Source organism: Dendrobium catenatum, unplaced genomic scaffold (assembly GCF_001605985.2).
Source record: "Dendrobium catenatum unplaced genomic scaffold, ASM160598v2 fragScaff_scaffold_1250, whole genome shotgun sequence".
NCBI lineage: Eukaryota > Viridiplantae > Streptophyta > Magnoliopsida > Asparagales > Orchidaceae > Dendrobium > Dendrobium catenatum.
This window is the reverse complement of record NW_021319712.1, coordinates 229,257-255,798: the sequence shown is the minus strand read 5'-3', so window position 1 is coordinate 255,798 and position 26,542 is coordinate 229,257. Positions and strand designations below refer to the sequence as shown.

The 26,542-nt window shown below is 35.6% G+C and overlaps 1 protein-coding gene across 1 annotated transcript; it reads left to right on the top strand.

The window, feature by feature from the left end:
• The first annotated feature begins 12,182 nt into the window (after positions 1-12,182).
• Positions 12,183-26,058, top strand: LOC110110706 (transcription factor TT2-like). Its single transcript, XM_020842301.1, has 2 exons — positions 12,183-12,268; positions 25,530-26,058. Exons 1-2 carry the CDS (start codon positions 12,183-12,185, stop codon positions 26,056-26,058), a joined length of 615 nt encoding a protein of 204 aa, XP_020697960.1.
• Positions 26,059-26,542: the final 484 nt, after the last annotated feature.

Below are 26,542 nucleotides of genomic sequence, written 5' to 3'. Positions count from 1 at the left end.
TATATATATATATATATATATTGGGTGGGGGGAGACCCATACATTGCCTACATGTTAATATTAAAAAAAATATTATAAGACCTTAAAGAGATCGATATCTCACTAAAGCTCAAAGAGCTACAGTAAAAAAGCTAAAAAATTCCTAAGAGGCAAAGATCTAGCATACTTATTAAACTTAAAAAATTAATAGCAAAAAAATAAAATAAAATATTAAAAAGAATATCTTCAAGAAGCCAAACCCAAAAATAACCCCAAGCTGAGATAACCGGTCAGCACAGTAGAAGACAAACCGTCAAAAGCAGGAAATGCCAAGTATCCAAGAAGCTTGGTAGAAAGAGTCCATGATGTAGGAGACCAACCAACAACCAAAGGATCCAACATGAACATATCAAAATACACCCTGCAAAGGACATAAGAGACAACAACAACAACATCAAGCCTTTATCCCACTACGTGGGGTCGGCTACATGAATCCTTTTTCTCCATTGTGTTTTATTAAAAGGACATAAGAGACAAAAGGAAAAAAAATGAAAAAAATAAGAAGCACTGGCCAATAAAAATCAAAACGCAAGGAAATTGACCTACACCATCAACATAAACAAAGAAAATAGCACTGTGAAACATAAGGAAAAAACATCATAACCAAAATTAGCATAGCACAACACTCCAACATAGCAAGAGCCAAAGAAACTAAACCGAAAAATAACATAACCTGAAGAGAACACCAACCCATCAAACCAAAATAGAAAGGCATAAAAAAACACCTTTCAACACCAAAACAGAGCCTCGTTTAAATCTAAAGGAAAGAAAACCAAGCTTGTTCATTCTCACTAAACCTTTTAAGAAATGCAAACTAGCAAAATCAGTATATAAATCAGTGGCCTAAAGGCTACACCATTTCTAGCCAACCAATCAGCCATGAATTACACTTCTAGGAATATTAGAAAGAGTAACCTCCACCTTCTTCATATAATTCATAATATTCCTATAATTGTAAAATAATGAAGCATTGCTTCAGTGACAAGTCTTAACAAGGTTAACAAGGATTAAAGAATCAGACTCAATTCAAATATTCTTGATATTGAAATGGGAATAGAATTTAAGGTTGAGTAAGAGAGCAGTAGCTTCAACATTAAGAACATTAGCACTAAAGACTTTATCAACTAAGGCAAAAATCTTATCACCAGTAGAGTTCCTAACAATCCACCCACAACCCGCACCCACTTTAGAAAGAGATATGTTAACATTTAATTTAAATTGGTTAAAGGCTAGTTTAATCCAATAAATCACACTAAATAGATATCTAATAGTGTCTTTCTCAAAGGATATCTAAAAAATAGTAGTCCAATACATAACACCTTTGAAATGCTTAGGTAAAACTAATTGAGCATTAATCATTCGATGGATTATGAGCTTAAGGCAAAAAATGATTATATCACAATTCATTTTGATGCCAAGATGTTTAGTATTGTTCCTCTCCAACCATATTACCCAGAAAACTATCATATGAATAAAAAAGTACCAATGTGTCTAGCAAGATGTTTGGAGCACCAGTGAGCCAAAAAGGAATAGCAATTAATGACATTTACATCTAAATTAAAGCCCAAAGCATTCTCCAAAAGACCTAAACCTTGTTAGCAATAAGCCCATCCAAGAAAACATGGTTAAGAGTTTCAACATAAGAATATTACTAGCACTTAGAAACTATGTTGAAACCCTTAGACATTAATCTCTTATCCATTAGAATTAAATCTTTTATAAGCTGCCAATTAAAAATAGAGTAACAGGTCGGAATATTCAGATTTCGAATTATATTAAAAACTTTGTTATTAGAAGGTCTATCTCTGAAGCAATTCCAAACATCTTTAGAGCATAATTCTCCATATTTAGACTTATTAAATATCATCTTATAAGGCTTGGCCATGTCAAAAGGAATGTCTCTAATGCTATCAGCCACATTATTAAAAACAAATTCAAGCAAACAATTACAATTCTAGTTAATTATTACAACTTGGGCTTTCAAGTTTATAATTTTAATAATAATAAATAGTATTGATTGTATCTTTTTGTCTCCTAGTGTTTGTACTGTATATTTTATGTTGTGTGTACTAACATTTTAGGTACATCATGCACAAGTCAATGAAGATTCAGGATTTAAGATTCGATATAATAGAGTATATTGACATAGTATGTAAAATTCATTTATGTATTTTTTTTTTAGTTTCATGAGTTAAGTACTGTAAAGTATGGGTGTCAATTTTTGACCATCCCGAAATACGACCCGAACCCGACCCAGAAAATTCCGGGTTAGGGTCAACCTGGACCCGAAATGGGTCAGGTTCGAGTTCAATAAATCAACCTGTTTTAAAAATCGGGTCGGGTTCGGGTTGACACAGTAACCCGAAATTGACACAAAAACTCCTATTTGACCCGAAAACCGGAGATTGACCCAATTTTGACACGAAAATTGAAGATTGACCAAATTTTTTACCCTAAAACTAGTAATTTTAGGTCAAATTTGGGTCATTCGTGTCGGGTCGCATTGACCCGGACCCGAATCGGGTCGGGTTCGAGTCCGAAAACCTAACCCCTTTTTTTAAAAATAGGTCGGGTTCGGGTTGACCCGAATAGTGCCGGGTCAGTTTCGGGTTCGACCCGAACCCGATCCATTGACCCGAATTGACACCCCTATTATAAAGGTGTATGCTAGCCTGATGACAATGCACACACACACTCATGGGAATGAGATAAAGAGAAGATCAAAATAGTATTTTTTTGAACTAATCATAGTGTATGATAAGTATCGTACTGTATGATTAGCTACTCAAAAAATTATTAAATAAGATAATTATGTATTTGATGTTATTTGAACTAATTATGATGTACGATCAGTACTGGATAATCTTGATCATATAGAGCGATCAGTTGAAATCATGAATTTAGCTGCCAATCAATAATTAGGCAATATTTTGAAATACAAATTATATACTAATCTACGGTAAGATAGGTATCATATTGTATAATTTAATTAAATATTACCTAAATTAATCTTGTAATTAAGGAACAAATTTAGATTAATTGGTCCAGTAAGATAATAGTATATGATTGGGCAAATCGTACTATACAACCAGATCTTTGTATGGGATGATAATTTATCATTGCCAATCATACGAGACGATAATCAAAATTATTTGTACTAATTATAATGGATGATAATCATATCATACTAGACGATCAGCTTAAATATTTGAACGAATCGTACAACTTCTTACTCTTCGTACAGTACAAACAAGGATATATTATATTAATCATACTATATGATCAGAGATGATAGAATTGAGTTTTTTTTTTTTATTCTATGTCCTTTAATTAAACTTTCTCATAAGACTTTGTATGAGTCTTTTTTTCATTCATTGAATTGTCACTACGGGAAAACACGGCGGATTTTTTTTTGCGCCGGCATTGACGGCGCAGGTTCTGGAGGAATGATGCGACGTAAATTTTACGGCGTTATTTCCGGCGGAACTGACGCCGGAAATTTACCGGCGTCCATTGCGCCGGAAATAACGCCGGTGAAAAGGGCTCTGGATTATTTCCGACGCAGATTACGGCGGAAACGTTCCGGTGCTCATTACCGGCGGATTGTGCACCGGCTTATTTAAACTCAACGAAAACGTTCCGGTGCATTGTCCGACGGTAACATTACCGGCGGACGTTCCGCCGGAAAATCCGCCGCTAAAAGCCCTAAAATGCGAATCGGATCCCTCTGGGCCGTCATTCTTTTCGCTACTCTCTCTCACCTCGCCTCCTTCGCCCGTTGCCCTCCGTCGCCGTTCGTTGCTCGCCGTGGATTGACATCACCGACGGTCACCGAACTTCGCCGCTGACGGTCACCGGACTTCGCCGAGCATCTCCCTCTCTCCTGGTCGCGCGCCGCCGAGCATCTCCCTCTCTCAATCGGTATTGCATTTTTTTTTTTTGCTATCTTTTTGCTTTAGTCATGGATGTTATCACTAGACATTTGCTAGAGGATATACCTTGGTGCATGCTTTTTGTTGATGATATTCTTCTTGTTGATAAGACTAGAGAGGGAGTTGAAGGTAAATTTGAAAAATCTTTTTGCTTTAGTCATGGATGTTATCACTAGACATTTGCTATAGGATATATACCTTGGTGCATGCTTTTTGTTGATAATATTCTTCTTGTTGATAAGACTAGAGAGGGAGTTGAAGGTAAGCTTAAGTCCATATCTTTTTGCTTTAGTCATGGATGTTATCACTAGACATTTGCTTTAGGATATACCTTGGTGCATGCTTTTGATTAATGATATTCTTCTTGTTGATAAGACTAAAGAGGGAGTTGAAGGTAAAGTTGGATTATGGAGATCAGCATTACTCCATATCTTTTTGCTTTAGTGGTTAGTAGACCTAGTGAGGGGATTGTGACTTTGAGCAATCATTTCATTAATAAGTGTAACATAATTTTAGATTATGGATATTAGAAATATATAAATCCATTAATTTTTTACTCTTATTTATAGGTTATGGATATTAGAAATCAACGAAGTTGGATGTTTTTTTTTTTTCTTTTCTTTTTTTTGAAAGTTTGAAGAGAGAGTCTAGAGCTTGGGAGAAAAAAGGTAGAGTATGAGAGAGGGATAAGATCATCCTTGTAGGTTTAAAGGAGTGTGAAAGGGAGTTTCACATAGTTGCTCTAGCAAACTTGCTCCCAAGTTCCTCCATATATCAAGGTTTATCTTGAGAGAAGTTTTAGGAAAACCATCTCTTTGGCAATAAAGGATCCAGCTACTCCACTACACTGGGGAAGGTGGAGGTGATTCTAAGGTTCTTTATCTCACTAGGAGGATAAAAAGGATTATCAGTATTGCAACTCAGGAATTAAGATTAAGATTGTGATTTTTGATGATAGCAAAATATTATGATTTCTCCTGACATATACTAGATATTTCTATTCATTTTTTTATATGTACTAACATTTTAGAAAAATCATAATTCAGACTGTTGAAGACTTCACGACATAGTAGAATAGAATTTCATATAATAAAGTTTATAAATCTTTATTTTTATTTTCTTCAGTTTGAGAAAGTGTGATTGTAATTGGGTAACCGTGCACATACACACAGAGAAAGAGAGTCAAAACTTAAAATTGTAAAACAAATCGTATTGTATGACTTCTAATCGTACTGTATAATTTGCCATGTTTTTACTCTAAAATATAGTTAATCAAATCATGGCTTGTACTTTTAAATTATTCGTATTATACGATGTCAAATGATACAGACGACTGATAGAGTACGAAAATGGGTTCATCCAAGATTGACAAAAGAAAGCTTGATTTGCTTAACTATCTGTAGCGTACAATGTCATTTCGTACTGACAATTGATAGTATATGAAATTAGGTTTATACAGGATCATACCAAACAAACATATTTATTTTTGAACTATTCATGCAGTATGATTTTAGTTCGTACAGATGATTGATAGTGTATGAAATTAGGTTTGTACATATTCATACTAGGATTTTTAAACATTTTGTACAGACAATCCACGATCGTACTGTATGATATGAAGTCAGTGTGGGTCTCCGAAAGGATTCTGCTCATGTGATTCAAATGCAAAGGGTACAACCACACTGTCCCGTAGGACAAAATGGTCGTAGGCCTTGACACCCGACACAAGCAGGCCAATGGAAGAGCAGATTGAGTTATATATACGATTAGCCATGGAGGGTAGCGGCTTTCACCTACACACTTCGATGGATAATAATATATATAACCCTAAATTCACGAGATTTCCCCTATTCGATACATCAACTTGAATAGGGTTTATTTGATTGTGGGGATCGGTTTCCTACGGGCGCAAGCCCCCATAGTTAATTACATCTTAGACCTCGATCTAATAAAACTCTTAATTAAGGACGTTAGATTATCTTCTTAATGGGTTTAGTGCAAGGGCAAATTCTAGGCTTTCCTAATCAAGGAGGAAGAATGTCTCAATTTTGGCTCAATCAATCACACGTGGTTCAGTCATCATCCGGTCTGAAGAAGAGAAAAACAGTAGAAAAGAAAGAGGTCATGCATCTCAAGCAAGGATGAGAGAAAGAGGGAGGTGGCGTCATCTGTGTGACGCGGATGGGTAGGATTTATAGCTTCCGAAAGGATGGAAAGCTTACCCACCAATAAGGTATATAGTGGTACACCTGTACCACTCACCTTAGACCCTAAATCTATAGAAGATGTAATATCATACATACGATATTAACACCTACGACCTAGCTAATGCAATCTGGACTTATTCCTTGCCTGAAAAAGGAAGTTAGCTAAAATCACCTAAACGTATAAAATCCATGTTGTCTAGTCCATAGAAAGATGGGAGGATAGTTTAGACATTAGAATTTGGGATCGACAACTAGAAAAATTCCTAAGTTATCCCACACTTATGAGTGGTATTATGCACCTAAAACTAATGCAATTAAATTTTAATTTTAATTGGTTGCTAATGCAATTTATGCTGGTCAAAGTCTCCAAATCAGAAATGCATGAAATTTTAAAAAGGTTTATAAAAATAATTTTTGAGAATTACTAAACTTCCCCAGGTCCGGCACTTCATCCTTATAGGCCAGATTATCCGGACTCTACCCGCAGGCGAGGAAGTTAGTCTAAAAGAATAGAGAATGCGTGCATGCGCCCCCGGACGATTCCGGCTATTCCCTAAATCGTTATGTTTCTATGTGAGTTAATTCTTAAAATTTTATTTAATAATCACGAGTAGAAAAAATTTTATCCCTAAAGAGCCTAACGATCAGGCATAAGCACATGCAAGAAAGAAACCTATAAAAAGCATGCTGGTTCTACTGCACAAACAAAGTAAACAAACAATAGCAAACAATAAAATCCCACGAAAAAGAGTGTCCATGGCAAGTGCCATACAATATTACATCACAGAGTACAGAAAAGTAAGGGTGGCCGGGCTCCACCGACAACAACCCGGGAACGATGCAAATCTTAAAATAAGGCACTTTACATCTTCAGTCTTCTCTTCCACTTTCTTGATTCGTCTTTGGATCGTCTTCAATCCTTTGGGCTCCTTATAGTGAATGCTCCAAAAAGATGCCCAAATAAAAAAGGAAACCCTCTATAAGGGTTTTCTTTTCCCTTTGGACTCCTACATCTCTAAAATGCCTTATTTTAATGATTTTCACAACATTTACCAAATACATTACATCACTGGAAAAAAAGAAAATCTAGACTCCCCTGCAGGGGTTATCCTAAACAGTTATAATAAAACAAAAATCATCCACGCAGTTATATATGTAAATGAAAAGTGCTTAAATCAATCACTTGGCCGTGCTCTAATTATTGGGGGCTAAGCAGCTGAAGCAGGTACCTAAAGTAATTATAAATGACATTATTAATTTTATCCCCCTTTTTAGCGGTGTGTAAGCACGGCCACCTATAGGAAGACAGCATTAGTATGAAAAAGCGTGCCTAACCTATGGGTATTCTAACGATCACAATAACAGTGCAGAAAAGAAAAGAGCAGAAAAAGTGTCACAAAAAAGTATCACAGAAAAGCTACAACAGGTAGCAAAAACAACCAGCACTCAAGTCACATGCAAAGCGTCACAGCACAGCACATAAAAGAAAAGCAGAACAACAACCTAACCTAAAGCTAATAGTCGTGTCCTAGCAAACTCATCTAAGTGTGTGTAAGCTGTGTGGTTTTGGTAGGTCCTATATTGGATAGTTTAATTAAAATTATTTTTGCATTCTTGTTTGTTAAGAGGGGCAAAAGGGAATTTTGGTTAAAATTCAAATCTTAGTATTTTAAGATTAATTTTAAATATTTTATTTTTAGTATTTGATTAATTATCACCTTTGTTTCACACCGAAGCCGTGAGGTTTATTTCACCCTCCTTGGGGCTAATTTAATAGCCTCGTAGGCCTGGGTTACCCAGTGATAATTAACTTTGTTAGGTTATTTTAATTTGTTATGAAAAGAAAAGGAAAAGATAGATTATGTATTTTATTAAAAGGAGATTTGTTGATTTATTTTAAAGATTATTCTAGGATTTGATATTTAGAAGTATTTTCATCCTAATGAATTTTTGGTTTATAATTTGATCTCCTAATTAAGTCTACTTTTTTAAAATTTTTGGTTGGTTAGGAGTTAATTATTAAATTAGTTGGAATTGGTTTAGATTTGTATTTTAGATTTTAAAGTTTAATGGTAATATAATGTTAAAAAAAGTTTAATTAAGAATTGGGTGTTTTAACATATTTTAGGAATTAGATTAAGATTGATTGGTTGATTATTAGTGAATTAAGAAAATAAAAATCTAAATTTATGAAAGCGTGTCACTAGATTTTTGTTTGTTTTAATGTTTCTATCCTACAGGGAACATGCAACCTAAGTCTATATTTTCTATGACTCAGTCCTTAGTTTTTGTCCTTAGATGTTACTAGTGTTGTAGGATCAAAAGTGGTGTTGTTTTCTAATTCCTAAGACTTCTATACATATGTCACAGTGTTTTAGGGATCTAGAAAGAAAGGTAAAAGTAGTTCAAAATATAATTGAAGTTTCTATAAGGCCCTAAGGGTGGGAGGCGTACAAACATCTAGGCCCCTAAAGATATTCTAAGTTTCTTAAGAAAGCTTACAGCACCGGGGCCTACGACCCGGTGGTTCTGCCCGTAGCGCCCCTACCGGAATGAATTGGGGCGACTGATGCTCAGATCCAATTGTCCTAGCTCCTTCTCCAAATGCTCCCACGCTCCTTGTCCATTGCTTTCCAAAAGGTACCTCGCATGTCATAGAAGAAAGAGGGATCAAAGCATGTTCTATAAGCAAATAATAATATAAAGAAATGGAAATGCAATAAAAAAAAACTAGAACGTACCTTTTGTACACCGATTGGACTACTTGTGTTTTGGGCTCTCCTCATTTTGCAAGTGTTTAGTATTAAAGCACGAAAGAAACGATAAATAAAGCAAAAGATAAAGCAAAAGGCAACTAGATGCAATAAAAAGAAAAAGAATGAAAATCGTATATAAAAGAGATGTAGGCATTGTTGTTTTGGACACACTTCTTTAAAGTCAAGTGTATCCTAAAGCAACATTCAATGCCCTTTATTGTTCCCACAATCCAAATAAGACACTTGATATAAGACTCAACTCAAATAATCTAACTACCCTTTAAACAAAGCCCAAAATAACTAAAGGAAACAAATTCCTAACATTAAACTTAAAACAAGATTATCTTTTGTTTTATATTTATCCGAAATCCCAAATTTTTAACTTTAGAAGCTAACACTAAAAGAAGAAAAAAAACAAGTGAGCAAGGACTATCTTGCTCCAAAAAGACACTAAAAGGCCCTCTAACACCAAGCTCCTAAAGCTCCAAATCCTAAATCTCGTCTTTTAGAAAACTAATGTGATTCAATAAGGAAGCAATCCATGTACTAAGCATTAGCTTATTCTAAAGAGAAAACTACTAAAGGACTTTTCTACACCAAGCAAATCACCAAATTATAAGTCTCAAAATACTCTATGAAAATCTCTAGATTGAATGCCACACAAAATCCTACACAAATGATCTACCAAAATCTCTTCTTTTCGTTAGCCCCAAAATCCTACAAAAAGACCCACAATCAAGTGCCTTTTCCTTCATTTGGAGTGGGGTATGAAATTCATAAAGCTTTCTAACAAGAAAGTTGTATACAACCTCTCGTTATAAAGCCTTCACAAAATTCGTCGTATAAAAACCCTTTTAAAAAAAAACAAATCTAAAGCTACTATACACAAATCGACTTATAAAGAAAGCTTTCGACCATAAAATCATTCATAAACACTCTCAAAGACATGTCATATGATAACTAAGAATGTCCAACCTTAAGAGAAAAGGCATGTAAATGCTCTTAAATATGCCGCATAACTTCCCAAAACAAGGTTATGAAACCTTCAATATAAACTAACCACCTCATACTCAAATGACCATTTTAATGAATAAAATTGCCATAAAACAAAGATAGAATATGAATCTACAAGAACAACAACTCAATTTTATAACTCATGAAAGCTTCTAACACCTCTATAAACATTACTTTGCAAAAGGGGGATGAGTAGTTACTATTGTTCTATCACTTGCTAATGGTGCTAAGGATGTCAATATCTCATTTTTTTTTTAAATAACAAAGCACAAAACAGCGAGAAATCTACATGTAATTCGCCCTCAAACAATTTGGAACTCAAAACAATAAGGAAAGCTACATAAGACATGCTACCAAAACAGTTCGGCATCTCAAAACCAATGAAAAACTGAATATACTTGTTTCCAACAGCAATTTGGAAACTCAAAACAAGCAAAATCTGCACTTAATAGTTTCTAACAGCAGTTTGGAACCCCAAAACAAGCAAAATCTGCACTTACTCCTTGCCAAAAACAGTGGAAAAAGTTTTATAAAAGGTTGTAGAAACTTCCATGGAATAGCCATAAAAGATTCATTTGAGTGCCATAGGTATTATTGTACAAAAAACAGTGAGAAAGCGCTCGAAATCTGCACTCATTTCCCATAAAAAAGAAAAGTAAAAGAAGAGATCTATAAAAAGCTGTAGGAATTTTCACAAAGAAGTGATACTTGCCAATCATGTCTTTCACATAAATATCCAACAAGTGATGAAGAAACATGCTTCAAATAAGCATAGAGCTATCTCGCCATCCATCAACCTTGCAACTAAGCATGCTTCCCATGATATAAGTTGTGAAACTAAGAGACTCATGATGGCTTCCCAACCAACTTTAAAGCTAAATAATGATAAGAGAACGAATATTTTGATAGAAAACTAATTCTACTATAAGAAAATATTAAGGCTTTCTAATATAAATTTCATGTTTTGCTCAAAGAAAACCACCCAACATAAAGCATGTAGCCCTTATGTCAAATTGACTTGCAAACTCGAATGGATCATGAAGTCCACGAAGGCTCTTTAAATTCGACGAGGCATAGCAAGTGGCCAAAAGTGTATGTAAAGGAAAGTGACCAAATTTCATACCCATCCTTTTTTATATTCCCAACGAGAGAACATTCTTTTAGCTTGCTATCACAAGAGCCATCTCAAACTTATCACAATCAAGGTAAACCCAACTATTCAAACTTTCTTAAAATAAAACTTCGACACAAGAAAAGCTTCATTGAGGTAATCCATCAAATAATTAACCTACAAAAAACCTAGGCAAAGAAGGATATGAAACCAACATTTTTGGCATCCATAACACCAATTCCATATATCATGACAAAACAATGCCTATTTTAGGTCAAACATGATATCAATCTTAAAAGTGTAAAGGCCGTTGTTTCAAATATGTGAATAACATTGAGTGTCAAAAATGAAACTTAGCCTCATAAAAGAAAACATTCAACGACAACGAAAGGAAACTAGGGATTCTCATAGCTTCACTTTTAGGGAATAATATCAAAATGAGACTTGTATTATAGATTCATTCCATAAGAGCTTATTATACTATGCTAAGCATTAGAACAAACGCTTCATATACACACCTTGATAGAAGATCAAAATAACATCTCAAGCTTCATGAGTTACTCACAAAATCATACAAGAATTCTTTAAAGGGAATTCCACCAAACACCTTATATGCATGTCTTGCTAGAAGACTAAAATGGTACCTTATACATTTTCTAGTTCACACCTAAAGCCCTAAATCATGTAGTATGAATCAAAATGACATGACTTCCCATTGTCAACCAAATTCAAATCAACACATGGGAGAAGCATAGAAGATCAACACATAGTTCCAAAATTAACTATACAGGTTACCATGAAATCAATTACACAAAGAACAAAAGCATTCACTAAGAATAAAAAAGGATTAGAGGTGTGATGACATACACACCATAAGAGCTCAATCCACACTTCAATCTAAACCAAAATAAAACTCCTCCTAGGTGTAACTTGCTGCCAACTAAAATCATCCACATGATTTTAGATTAAAATGAGAGGAAAACATGGTAGCTAGAGTAGAGGAAGAAGATCAAGGCAAAGGGAAAAGGAAAGGGAGAAGAAGAAGTAAGAGAAGGAGAGAGAGAGAGAGAGAGAGAGAGAGAGAGAGATACTCACCTTGCAAAGGAGCGGCTAAGGCGAGTCGATGGCTTCGAGTTCAGTTGGTCCGGGCGTCAGGACGGCTGAAGGTCGGACGGGAATGGGGGAGGCGTTGGATCCTCCTGAGCTGCTGTAGGTTTGGAGGGGATCAGTCGGCCAAGACAGGGATCCCAGCGACAGAGCTCGGTCCAGACGTGTGAGGTCGGGAGAAAGCCCTTTGGGTTCGGCCTAGACGTGTGGAGCTGAGGGTGAGAGGAAGAGCCACCGGCCTGGCCGGGGTTGCAGTCGCGAACTGGAGAGGGAGCAAGGAGCTCGGGGTGTCGTCGGGTTCGGGATCCACGAACTGGGGAGGAGGTCGGCCAGGGGCTTCGGGCTTGGGCTCGCCGAAGGGGTCACGAACAGGAGAGGGAGCGTGGGGGTCGTGCGGCTGCCAGACCTGGCTCGTCGGAGCTTCTGCGAATGAGAGAGAGCAAGGCTAGAGGAGGGGGAGCGGGTGAGCTATGCGAAATCGAGAGAGAGAGAGAGAGGGAGAGAGCGCGAGGAGCAAATGTCCTGAGAGGGAGATCGGGATTGAGAGAGAGAGCGGGAGGGGGAGAATGCGTGAGAGAAGAGAGAATGAGAGTCCCCCCTTAAGCCGAGGCTCTCTGTTCTGCGTAAATCAAATCCCTTACCGAAAGAGGAAGCCCGCGCATCATCTTCTCTGGCTTCTACTTCCGAAAATTTCCTTAAACGACCCCGCTCACTGCTCAATGTTTGCTCGAATCGCAGAAGATCGTTGAAATGCGGGATTTCGGCCGAAACAAAGATTTCACTCAATCGTAGCCGTCGATTCGATTACTAGATTTAGGGAATTAATTCAAATAATTTAGAAAGTCAAATGGCATTTAATAGGATTAAATTTGGCTGAATCAGGTTAAATTTGGCTAAGATCGAGTTGGACTCGGGTCCTAATTTGACTCGATTCGAACAAATTCGGGCTCGAGCCGGCGCAACAAAATTAATCATACAAAAATGGGTTCAAAACAATAATCAATTTATATCAAATCAAGTACGACGTGACGAAATCAAACTAATCGAGTCTAATTGAACACATCCGAGTCTGATCCAGCTCGAGTCGCGTCAATTCGAGCTCAAATTGGACTCGACGATGTTCGATTAAATCGATCGGAGGTGCTCGAGGGTACTCGAGCAAAAAACGAGGTCAACAGTCAGTTCACTAGTAATTTTCAATTTTTGAAGATTTTTTCTTATATTTTCTATATAAGAAGTCCTAAAAACTAACACTCAAGACCTTTGCTGTGAATTTTTCTTGAGAGTGTCCATTGAGTGTGAGTGTTTGGGAGAGATTATGAGAGTGAAGTGTGAGAGATCTAGTGAGCAGAAGTTGTAAGGGATTCACAAGGTTACCCAATGCAAGGATCTCTTTATCTTCTTAAAATTTCTTCTTAACTCCTCTGGAAACATTTGAGAGAATATTTTCAATATTATGTCAAGATTCTCTTCCTTCACCAGGAGTGTGAAAAAAAAATGTGATAGTTCTCTGCCTTCACCAGGAGGGTAAAAAAAATGTGACGGTTCTCTGCCTTCACTAGGAGGGTGAAAAAGGATATGACGGTATGCTGCCATCACTTGGAGGGTGTAAAAGGAGCCAATTCTCTACCGTATTAGGTTGGTCGAAGAGACTTTTATAAGGGCTTCTCTGCCTTCCTATGGGGGCAAAAGTTGAGTCACTTTGATTTAGTGCAATACCTGGAGAAGGAGTCTCCAGGGAGTGGATGTATGTCAAGTTTGAACTGAATCACTATAAAATTTTAGTGTTCTTTTATTCACTTTAATTTTTTTATTTTTTTGTTTTGTTTACACTTTAATGTTTTATGGTTGAAAAATCTTTTGTGAGAATAATATCTAAACAAATGTATATTCAAGGATCATTGCTTAAATTTTCTAGAAATGATTTTCAAAAATCCAAAAAAATTTAAAAACAACCAATTCATTTCACTCTTGGTTAGCCTTGGGATAGTTCTATAAGGTCTAATAACCTACAAAAACTTTCAATCAGTTCTCTACCTCACGAGGAGGGCAAAAAAGAATTATAGGTTATTTGCCTCACCAGAAGGATAAAAAGGATTACAATCCTCTGTTGCACCAAGTTGGTGAAAGATATTTTGTAAGAACTTCTCCACCTAACTGTGGGAGCTTAAGGAGAAACACTATAGTGATAGTGTAATACCTAGGGAGGAGGACTCCAGAGAGAAGATGTAGGTCATGATTTGATCGAACCACTATAAATTTTGGTGTGTTTGTTCTAGCTTTTATTTTATGTATTTTAATTTTTGACACATTATTTCTGTGATTACTACATGGTTAAAATTTGTGATTAATATTTGGTTATGACAAGTATGCTTCTAACATTATCTACTTTGGGTGTGGGAAATCTGAGCATCTAAAATATGAATGCCCCAATTTTAAGAAACACCATGTAAAAGAAAAAAGTGAAGATAAGCTAATTGTAATAAGCGGAAATAAAAAGAAACAAAAAATCTCCTAAGCAGACTTAGCTTCTGACTCATCAGAACAGGAAGAAGATAATGAGATAACAAACTTATAATGAAAAGTCAAGGATTCGATTGGTAATTCCAATCAGGTATAAAGTTTGTTTCTCTATTTGTGTATTTGTTTATCTATTTGTGTATTTTTTTTATCCATTTGTGTGTTTGTTTGTCTTTTTTTGTGTTTGTTTATCCAATTTTTGGTTTGTCAATTATTTTTATGTATGATTATATGTTATAACTTATTTCTGCATATAATTCAATTTTAGATGTTATATTTTCTCTCCTTTTTTATGATGTCAAAAGGGGGAGAAGGTATTTGGTTGCATTTGTTATTTAGTTTTAATTTTTAAAATTAATATAAAAAATCAATTTTCCCCTATTTTTAATATAATTCTCTTAGTGAGGGAGAGATTAGGATAAACTAATATTAGCTTACAAATTCAACCAAAAAAAAATTGTCATCATCAAAATGGGGGAGATTATTACTATTCAGGCTTCTGAGTTTATTGTTTTGATGATAACAAATATTATTGATTGTATCTTTATGTTTCTAAATATTTGTACTACCTATTTGTTATTGTGTGTACTGCCATTTTAGGTTTATCATGTACAAGTCAATAAATATTCAGGGCTTAAGATTGGGTATAGTAAGATATGCTAAAAGAGTTTGTAAAATTCATTTATGTATTTTTTTCAATTTCTTAAGTCAAGTACTGTAAAGTTGTATGCTAGCCTGGTGATTGTGCACACACACTCATGGGAATGAGATAGAGAGAAAAATAAAAAGAGTAATTTTTTGAACTAATCATACTATATGATAGGTATCATACTGTATAATCAGCTACTCATAAAATTATTAAATCGACTAATTATGTATTTAATGTTATTTGAACTAATCATACTAGACTATCTTGATCGTATAGGATAATTAGTTGAAATCATAAATTTAGTCGCTAATCATTATTTAGGTAATAGTTTAAAATACAAATTATGTGATAATTGTATGGAATTATAGGTATCATACTATTTGATGTAATTAAATCTTACATAAATTAAGCCTGCAATTAGGGATCAAATTTGGATTAATTTGCCCAGTAAGATTGTACTGTATGATTGGACAAATCGTACTACATAATCAGATCCTTGTATGGGATGATAATTTATTATCACAAATCATACATGATGATAATCCAATTTGATTGTACTAATCATACTAGATGATGATTATATCGTACTGGATGATTAGCTCAAATACTTGAACAAGTCATACAACTTCTTACTTTTCCTATAATACTAATAAGGATATATTCAAAATAATTATACTATACAATCAAGGATCGTACTATACGATCAGAGATGACATAATTGACTTTTTTAGGTTTTTCTGATCTCTCTATTTATGCTTTCTCATAAGACTTTGTTTGAGTATTTTTTTCATTCATTGAGTTATTTCTTTTAAAAGTTTGAAGAGAGAGCCTAGAGCTTGGGAGAGAAATGGTACAATTTGAGAGAGGGAGAAATTTCTTATAGATTCAAGGGAGAGTGAGAGGGAGTTCCACATTGTTGTTATGATGAACTTGCTCCTGAGTTCCTCCATACATCAAGGTTTGTCTTGAGGTAAGTTTTGGGAAGGATCGCTTTGGCTACAAAGAACCTGGTTACTCCGTCGCACCGAGGAAGGTAAAAGTGATTCCAAGGTTCTCTGCTTTACCACGAGGGTGAAAAGGATCTAAATTCTCTGCCTCACAAAGAGGATGAAAAGTATTCCAAGTTCTCTATCTCACTAAGAGGGTGAAAAAGATTACAATCCTCTACCACACTTGGTTGGTGGAAGAGATTTTATAAGGACTTCTCTGCCTAGCTGTGGGAGTTAAAAGAGATAAACTATAGTGATAGTATGATACCTAGAGAAGAGAACTTCGGGGAGTGGACGCAGGTCATGGTTTGATCAAACCAATATAAATTCTGGTGTGTTTGTTCTAATTTTTATTTTCCATACTTTATTTTTTTGCATTTTATTTATGTAATTACTATGTGGTGAAAATTTTTTATTAATATTTTTTGTGATGATTATAATATAATCACCATTATTATAATTATATACGAGTTAGTCAGTTTTTACATCAAAGTTAAAATATTACTTTCATATTAGTGTGCTTAGGGACAAGTTCACTTATGTTTAACATCCTTATCAAACTTTCACCATTGCATACAAATTCAAAAACTTTTAAATTCGAGGTAGAATGCGTATGGAAATAACTAGAATCTAAGGAGCTAGAACCCATCTAGTTGTCTTGCCAAAAGAAAGAATTTCCATTCCCAATACCCCAATGCAAGAAAGATTCACCCAGTCACTTGATACTACATAATATGTGTCAAACCTAGGATTGATCATTTTAAGAAAATAGCGGGATGAATGATTGAATTTGTAATATTTTAAGTTTATAAAGTTAGCCCAAAGTGAATTATTTTGTCTGAATTTCAACCAAAGTTTTATATAGAAACATTTAACCATATCTTTAATGGACTTGCACCTAAGCCCCCCTACCAAATAGGACTGGTACAATAGTTACATCATCTCAAGTGGATCCTTTTAAAATCAGAGGAGGAACATCAAAAAAACTTATTGAAAATTTTCTTCATTCTGATACAAACCTCCGAATGGAGGTTAATAGTTTGAAAAAGGTATAATGGTAAGGAAGAGTAAACAATCTTAATTAAAACCATACATCCATCCATGGAGAGAAATTTAAATTCCCAAGAGGTCAGTTTTGCATTAATAGATTAAAAAATCTTATCAAAAAATAAACTTTTATTGAGACCTTTATAGATTAGAGTGCATAAGTAAAATATGGGGAGATTCTACATAGAAAATCCAATATAATGAGAGATGTGATTAATATTTCTTTGGATCATACCTTTCCCCTGAAGGAAGGAGCACTTCTTTAGGTTAAAATTTAACTCACTTTCTTGACTAAACCTCAAAAGAAAATTGTAAACCATCTTAACATTTTTAATATGGCCATTGTAAAAGATAACAAAGTCATTGGAAAAACATAAATGAGAAATAAGCATACCACCCTTATTAATGTAAATCTAACTTTTATATTGAGAGAATAATGTATGCAAACCTCTAAATAAATATCAAAAACGATAATAAAAATAGTAAGTGAGAGAGGATCACCCTACCTAATCCCTTGATGAACTTAAAAGAAATATTTACTATTACCATTAATAATAATGGAATACTAGACATTTTTAATTATATTTGAAATTAAATCAATACAAGTATCATTAAAACCAAAAAGCTGCATACTTTATAAATAAAATACCAGTTTATATAATCATAAGCTTTGGATATATCAAACTTGATAACCATGTTTCTACATGAGACATTCACATTAACATCATCAATAAGTTATTTAGCTAACAGAACATTATCCACAATACCCCTCCCTTTAACAAAACTAGTTTTAAGCTGAGAGTTAATTTTGAGGAGAATGTTAGTCATATGAGAAGCAAGAATTTTTTAAATGATCTTATTAAAAATAGAGCATAGATTAATGCTTCTATAGTCAGAACAAGAGTTAGGGTTATCACATTTAGGAATAAGAACTATAGACATGCTAGTAAAATATTAGGAATAGTCATACCATTAAAAAAACCAATGACAGTTCTACAAAAGTCATCTTTAATAATATTCCAGCAATTTTGATAAAAAGAAATAGTAAAGCCATCAAGACCAGCATAGCTTCCTTGTTCATATCCATAAGGATATAATGAATCTCAATTTAATTCGGGCACTTATATATTAAGCATAAGATTATCAACATCATTAATTATAGAAGGAATAGATAGAGGTTCCACAATTTTTGAAACACCAAGAATATTCTTAAAATAATCAATAACAAAGTTAGCAACATCCTCCTCATTCTCCAAATAAGTACCATCATCCAGTTTAGTATTGTATGTGAATATAACATTTAGCTTTCCTACTCTTAGCACGAGCATAGAAATACTTTTTTTAGCATGGAAATACATAATATTTTGATCTCCATCAGTTAGGGATTTAGAAATAACTTTTTGGCGCCAATATTCCTCTTCCAATAATTGTAGATCCAAAAGAGTTTTCATAGAATTAATCAAAGTAGTCTTATTCTCATTAGATCTATTAAGGATGAAGTTATCCTCAATCAAGATAACTTTATTTTCATCTTTAGTAATATTCTCTAAAATATTACCGAACACATTTTTGTTCCACCATCTTAAAACTTATTTAAGCTGCTTGCATTTGAGAGAGAATAAAGTAATATCATTATTACCATCATAGTAAGGTAAAGGAAACCGCCAATTTATCTCAACCACCTTATAGAAATCAAGAGAATGCAACCACATATTTTGAAAATGAAAGGGAGAGATGTCCTTTTTTAATATGAGTATCTATAGAAATTAATAACAAGACATGATTAGAAATAGTTCTACTAAGATGATGAAAAGTAGTGTTAAAATTAGAGAGACCCACTCGACATTAAATAAAAATATGTTCAGTCTTTGTCATAGGTGATTGTTAGACCATGTATACTCAGAGCCAGAGAAATCAATATCAACCAACCCACAATCCAAAATCACATTCTTAAAATCTTTCATGGGAAGAATGAACTAGAGGTTCTAAATAGCTAAAAAGGGGATGTTATGAATTCTAAACAAGTTTCGAATACAAGAGAGAGAGAGAGAGAGAGAGAGAGAAATGATATTGCACACCCCTCTAACATTCCAAATAATGAACTTAATCATAAAAAATAGTTTTAGGAGCCACTTTAGATCTAGTATACCTAGAGTGATAAGCTAGCACATTGAATTTATTTTGATTTGCATTCCTTTTCTTTTTCTTATCAGTACCTCTTTTGAAATCATCAAAAGAACTATGTCTTGCTTTAAATTTTGAAACATTTTTCAATTTAGAATGTACCTCCTCTTCATAATGCAATTCTCCATCTTTCCAATATAAATGAGATTCGACATTAGAGGATTCAACCAAATCATTAGAAACATCGAGTTTATAGAAGAGTTCTTTTTCCTTATCTAAATTTGGAAGCATTTTTTTACCCTTTGTAGCCAAAGATGATGGAACATGAGTAAAGGGGGGAACAATAACAACAACAACATCAAGCCTTTATCCCACTACGTGGGGTCGGCTACATGAATCCTTTTTCTCCATTGTGTCCCATTAAAAGTCAAATTCTCGTTTAAATCTAAAAAAGAAAGGTCATTCCTAATATTTTCCAACCAAGTCTTTTTAAGTCTGTCTCTACCTTTCTTAACATAAGTCAAATCTAATACCTCTACTCTCCTAACCGGGTCATCGAAAGGCCGCCTTTTTATGTGAACAAACCATCTAAGACGACTTTCTCTAATCTTATCTTCTATTGTAGCTACTCCAACCTTTTCACGTATATGCTCATTCCGTATCCTATCTCTAAGGGTAAAGCCATCTTTAAAGCTATAATTCTATCTCCAATCCTATTAGTTTTTATAACATTATCCTTTAAACTCTTATCTATAATAACACCTACACCATTTCTAGTATGACTCCTACCCGAATACCAAAGTTTAAATCCTAAACTATCAATATCCTTAGCCTTCTCTCCAACCCACTTAGTTTCCTGAATGCACAAAATATTTAACTTCCTATGAATCATAATATCTATTAATTCCATTAATTTTTCTGTAAGGGAACCTATATTCCAAGTTCCTATCCTAATTTTAGTTTCATGGACTAGCTTCTTTGCCCACATCCGTCCTTGATGTGGGAACCCTTGCCTATTTAACACTACACCCGGGCGCCGGTGCAGCGGCCCTTGCACACTTGTCACTGTATTCAGGCCATACAGCGCGTCGCTTTTCCTGTAAAGGGGGGAAGTGAAGGATTAATAAAATTACCATAAGCCACCGAATCAATATTCAAAAAATTAGCATCCACCATAATATTCATGTTTTTCCTTTTATTTTTAGATGTAGCAGGTAAGTCAACCATGTAATCAATGCGATCAGAGTTTTCTTTGAAAGTAGAATCAATGCTTATATTAGGATTAACATAAATAGGATTAGGAAAGTTGGGCATATTACCCGAGATGACCTTTACCATAGCCTCAACATGAGGAGAACAAGGATCATGAAGAATATTATTAGGAATATTAGGACGGGCTTCAGCATTTGAATTTGGTTAAACAGCTGATTCTACAACCTCAGCAGGATCGGGAATTTTTTCTCGAGTAGCATTGGTAGGCATGTTATCCAGAACTGTAGCATTTGAAACAGAAACATCCTATGAAATAGGGACAAGAGAATTAGCCATTTTGATAATGTTATGTTTCCTCAAGTGAGGATGTAAGTGATAATATTCCATCTTATTATGTCCCAAAGCTTTATAATGATCACAAAAGCTAGGGAAAATCGCTCTCATGGCAACTTTATGAATGTTACCATATTTCTCTAGCCCTACCCAAATAGAATAAGGGTATTGTAACACAACTCTCCTTGGCCTATTGGTTGAGAGCTAAGGCTACCAACTAAGAGGTCTAAGATTCAAGTCTCTGTGTATGCGTTGTGTGTGTGAGTTTGCCTTAAATGACCTAAATGTCCCAAAAAAAATAAGGGTATTGTTTTGTTTTATCCAACTCAACTAAGATACTCGCCACAAAAGGTGGAGACCCTAAAGTTGTGGCATTATAGGTTTGTAAGGGCAAGCAAAGTACCCAAATCATGCAAAATACAGTGAGTAAACAGATGAGGGCTTAAATCTGGGAAAGAAATCCATACAAGGACAATAGGAGATTCAGTAGAAATGTCAAACATCGATATCCACTTAATCAATGTCAAACATCCTATGAAATAGGGACAAGAGAATTAGCCATTTTGATAATGTTATGTTTCCTTAAGTGAGGATGCAAGTGATAACATTACATCTTATTATGTCCCAAAGCCTTACAATGTTCAAAAAAGCTAGGGAAAATCTCTCATGACAACTTTATGAATGTTACCATATTTCTCTAGCCCTACCCAAATAGAATAAGGGTATTGTTTTGTGATATCCAACTCAACTAAGATATACGCCACAGAAGGTGGGAGACCCTAAAGTTGTGGCATTATAGATTTATAAGGGGCGACCAAACAAAGTATCTAAACCATGCAAAATACAGTGAGTAAACAGATGATGGCTTAAATATGAGAAAGAAATCCATGCATGGACAATAGGAGATTTAGTAGAAATGTCGAACATCGGTATCCACTTAATCAATTTCATGAAATAATTATTCATATAATAAGCTCTTCTAGAGAAAATCTTTTTGTAATTCATATCATTTGAAAGTTTGATGAGCACATGTCTAGGATCCAACAAGTAAGAGAAAATTTACTGGAAAGTTTGAGTGCAAAGAAGAACTTCTAGATATTATCCAAAGTAGGACGTCTGATCAGAAATTTTTTGACCAAAGCAAATTCGAACGTCACAGCTAAAGCCAGGATCTCCTCTTTGGAAATCTAAAGAGACGGTAAACCCTTGTGTGTGAAAAGCACTAAATCAGGTAAAGCTTGTGACAAAGAACCCCAAGCCAAGGCTTCCTTGAAATACCTAAAGGGTTCTTCGAGTCTAGGAAACCTGGATCTGACCACTTAAGAGTCTAATATAGCGTGGAAAACACACCACGATGAAAAATAAACCAAAAATAAAAACCAATAACATGAGAGGAAAACCAGTAAAGGAAACTAGGAGAAAAACGAAGAGATTAGACAAAAGGAAGAGAAAAAAGCATGAAGAAAGAACGAATGTGTCAATGCAAAGAAAATCCTAGCAGAGCAAAACTTAATTTAAGTGAAGGTTAATTTAGTTGTTTAAAAGATATAATTATAACGCAAGTAGATATGTCATAAAAATATAGAGAAATTATGAAATATAAAACTTTCTCATGAAATAATTAACCTACATAATTTTAGATTCTCACTTTTTATAATTAATTTAAATATATAAAAAATAGAAGTTCTATATCTTAAAATTTATGATTTTTTTTTTTTTTGCAGTAATAATTCATTGAAAATTTCCCCCATTAGAGACTTGATGTTTTAGGAGTCAATTTAGAAAGTAAGAGAAAATCCGGTATCAACTAAGACTTCGTTTGAAACAGCTTTCTTACCGTTTTTTAAATCAACGTTTTAGTACTAATACGTCATCAAAAAATTATGTTGATCGGGCACGAATCTCGATGCAAATCAAGTTGGAAACTTCCAAAATTAAAATTGGGACCATCTAAACTCCGATTTCATCATTTACAGTCGAACTGAACGTCTCGGAAATATGAACCCAATGACACCAAATTCGACTCAATCCGAGCCCAAATGAGTCCAAATCAAGGACCCGAAGTTCTGTTTGAAAGTTCGTAACACAATTTTTGTTACCAAATGGTCTCCAAACTTGACAAGGTTATATTCGAATCGAGCGGCTCGATGAGTCAAATCCAACGAGCCCAAGATCACTGAATTCCAAAATCATTAAGACCTCCAAATGTCTGACGAACGGCCCATGATCAAGGGATTTAATATCGGCCGTCCATCAAACCACTCCACATTTACCCCTGATCTCTCACCTATTTACGGGTCATGCCACTCCAAAAAATCTATAAATAAACCTCTCATTTCTCTTGAAAAGAGATGAAAGAAATAAGAGAAGAAGAAAAGAGTAGGAAGAAGCTCCTCCTCGATCATCGTCGGACCTTCGCCAGACCACCACCTGAGCCCCTCGCCTTTGCCGGACCACCACTTGAGGCTCTCACCTCTGCCGGACCACAGTCTGATGTTGTTGCTCTGCCGGACCACCACTTGAGGCCCTCACCTCCGAAGGGATCACCGCCTGACGTCGGCTCTCCGCTGGACCATCACTTGAGGCCCTGTGCTCCACCAGGCCACCACTTGAGGCTCTCACCTCTGCCGAACCACCGCCTGACATCGTTGCTCTGTCGCACCACCACTTGAGGCCCTCACCTCCGTCGGACCACCGCCTGACATCGTTGCTCTGCCAAACCACCACTTAAGGCTCTGTGCTCCACTAGGTCACCACTTGAGGCCCTCACCTCTATCGGACCACCGCCTGATATCGGTTCTCCGTCGGACCACCATTTAAGGTCCTCACCTCCGCTGGACCACCGTCTGACGTCGTTTCTCCATTGGACCACCACTTAAGGCCCTGTGCTCCACCAAGCCACCACTTGAGGCCCTCACCTCTGCCGGACCACCGCCTGACATCGTTGCTCCGCCGGACCACCGCTCTTGACGTCGTTGCTCCACCAGACCACCACTTAAGGTCCTGTGCTCCACTAGGCCACCACCTAAGGCACGAACTTCTATCGGACCACCGCGTGACATCGTTGCTCCGCCAGACCACCACTTGAGGCACGAACTTCCACCGGACCACTACTTGAGGCACGGACTTCCGCCAGACCACCACCTGAGGCTCGAACTTCTTTCGGACCACCACCTGAGGCCCGAACTTCTTCCGGAGCAACACCTGAGGCCCGGACTTTTGCCGGACCAACACGTTAGGCCTGAACTTCTATAAGGTCATCAACTGATGCTTAGAATTCTACCAGAGTACCGCCATACACCAACGGTCCTTCAGACCCCAGTCTCATGTTGACTATGATCCTTCCAACCTCTGTCGCCTACTATGATCGTTTCATCCTCCATCATCAGACAACGGTCTTTCAGACCCCGGCCTCCTGCCAACTATGATCTTTCAGGCTCATGTCTCCTATCGACTACGGTCCTTCTGACCTCCGTCCCATACTACGGTCGTTCCGACCTCCTTCACCAGACAACGATCTTTCTGACCCCGATCTCCTGCCAACTATGGTCTTTCCGACCTCTATCTTATCAACTATGGTCCTGCTGACCAAACAAACATATCAATGTTGATTATTATAACTCCCACCATGTAATGCACTCTATATAATGTACATTTGTACCATCAAGCCAAGGCCTTCTCCCAAGGAAGGGCCTCATTTGTAATCGACTGCAAATACTAGTGGATTCATTCAAACTAGGCCAGTCCCCGTGGTTTTTCCCCATATTCAGGGGCTTCCACGTAAAAACGCTGGTGTCTCTTATGAATGCTACACCCTCTCTCTTATATGTTTGTTACAACGCTAAGACATTAAATTATATATTTCTCTACCGCCGCGAATATTTTAGGACACAATTAATAAGTACAAAAAATTTATTTTAATATTTTTGTGCTAAAAAAATTCTTTAACAAGCAGTAATAAAGTCGTCCCAAATAAAGCCTCAAGTATATATCAACTAAAAATATATAGAAGTAAATAAAAGAAGGAAGCAGTCAAATTGAGCAAGAAAATTCAATTTACTCACCAACGGTTCGATGGATTATTTTTCCAGTTCTGTCCTACTTGGCTGCAAGGCAGTTTTTGAACTAATTGAAGCGATCAATAATACTCATAGTTTGGCTGGTTAAATCAGCCGATTTAATTTGATATTTTAAACCAAATTTGAATCACGAGGAAGCTTCATTTTCATCAAAAAAAAAAAATTATCTCCTAAATGCAGACAAAACAAACCAAATAGCAAGTTTGTGTTGGTAACTAATCAACCCGTTTCAGGGATTGCTTTGAACAATACAAGTGGTAGAATATTGTCTTAGGTTGCTGAATCCGCTAAGTTTGAGCCACCTGATGCAAAAAATAAGAGCCACCTGATTGCTGGAAAACTACAAGGCCGAATGCTTTCTGCGAACTCTCTTCAAACTTTACTAATATGTTTGTCTGATGAATTTATAGATGGTCTCTGATTGCTGGAAGACTACCAGGCCGAACTGATAATGAAATAAAGAACTATTGGAACACAACATTAGGCAAGAAAGCGAGCTTTCAACGTCAAATTCAACACATACATAAGCCAAGCAACATTCGAAGGCCAAAAGCTTCTAATCATCTACTGCCATCATCATCGCCACCACCTCCACAAACCAAAAACAATACTACTTTGAACCAAACAATGGCCATGAGATGCAGTAAATTAGTCTTTCCATTATCGCTTCCATCTTCTTCAGCAAGCAAGCAGAGTCCCCCAACCATGCAATTAGCAGAAGAGTCAATGGCTAAGGTGACTAGTGAGATGCCTGAAGAAGAAGAACTGTTTCAGGCGGTGGAGGAGAATATGGAGTTTGAAGATCAGGCTGTAATGGAATTTGAAGGATTGCAGGACTTTGACAGCTGGGTGTTTAATGATGAAGAAGAAGATTACCTTCCTGATGATGATCAAATGCAAATGTTAACCTCTTTATTCGGTATGGGAGGTGGATTCTAAGAACAACTACTCTCATCTGATGTCTGTTTACCAATCTTTTATGTGACAATATGGATGTTAAGTGCTCAGTAGAGACATAATTTTCAAAAAACATTAGACCCTCCATTAAAATTGATCTTACTAAGACTTTTTGGAACTAATTACACTGGTGTATGAAAATGTTTAAACAGTCTAGCTTAGGCATTCCAACAAGTTGTGTGAAATGGGCTGATTGACAGTAAATTCATGATTCCAATTTTAATAAGTTTGAACATATACAAATTGATTTTAATTTATTTATATTTAGTTGAATGAATTTCTATCTTATTTTTTTATGAAGAATTATATACATGCCACAAAAAAAAAATTATGTTGACAAATCAAACATCAAGCATAGGAATACAAACTATCGAATTTAATAAAAGAAAATTTATAAGTTTGGGCTATGTTCTGAATTTCAATATTTGAGTAAGAATTTGATGAATGGAGGTCAAATAGTAGTATA

What these genes read in the sequence shown, in the direction of transcription:
- LOC110110706 (XM_020842301.1), top strand. Translation starts at nt 12,183, where the DNA reads ATGGCTTCGAGTTCAGTTGGTCCGGGCGTCAGGACGGCTGAAGGTCGG. An exon ending in TTGGATCCTCCTGAGCTGCT is followed by an intron (nt 12,269 to 25,529) that starts GTAGGTTTGGAG and finishes ATGAATTTATAG; the next exon opens with ATGGTCTCTGATTGCTGGAA.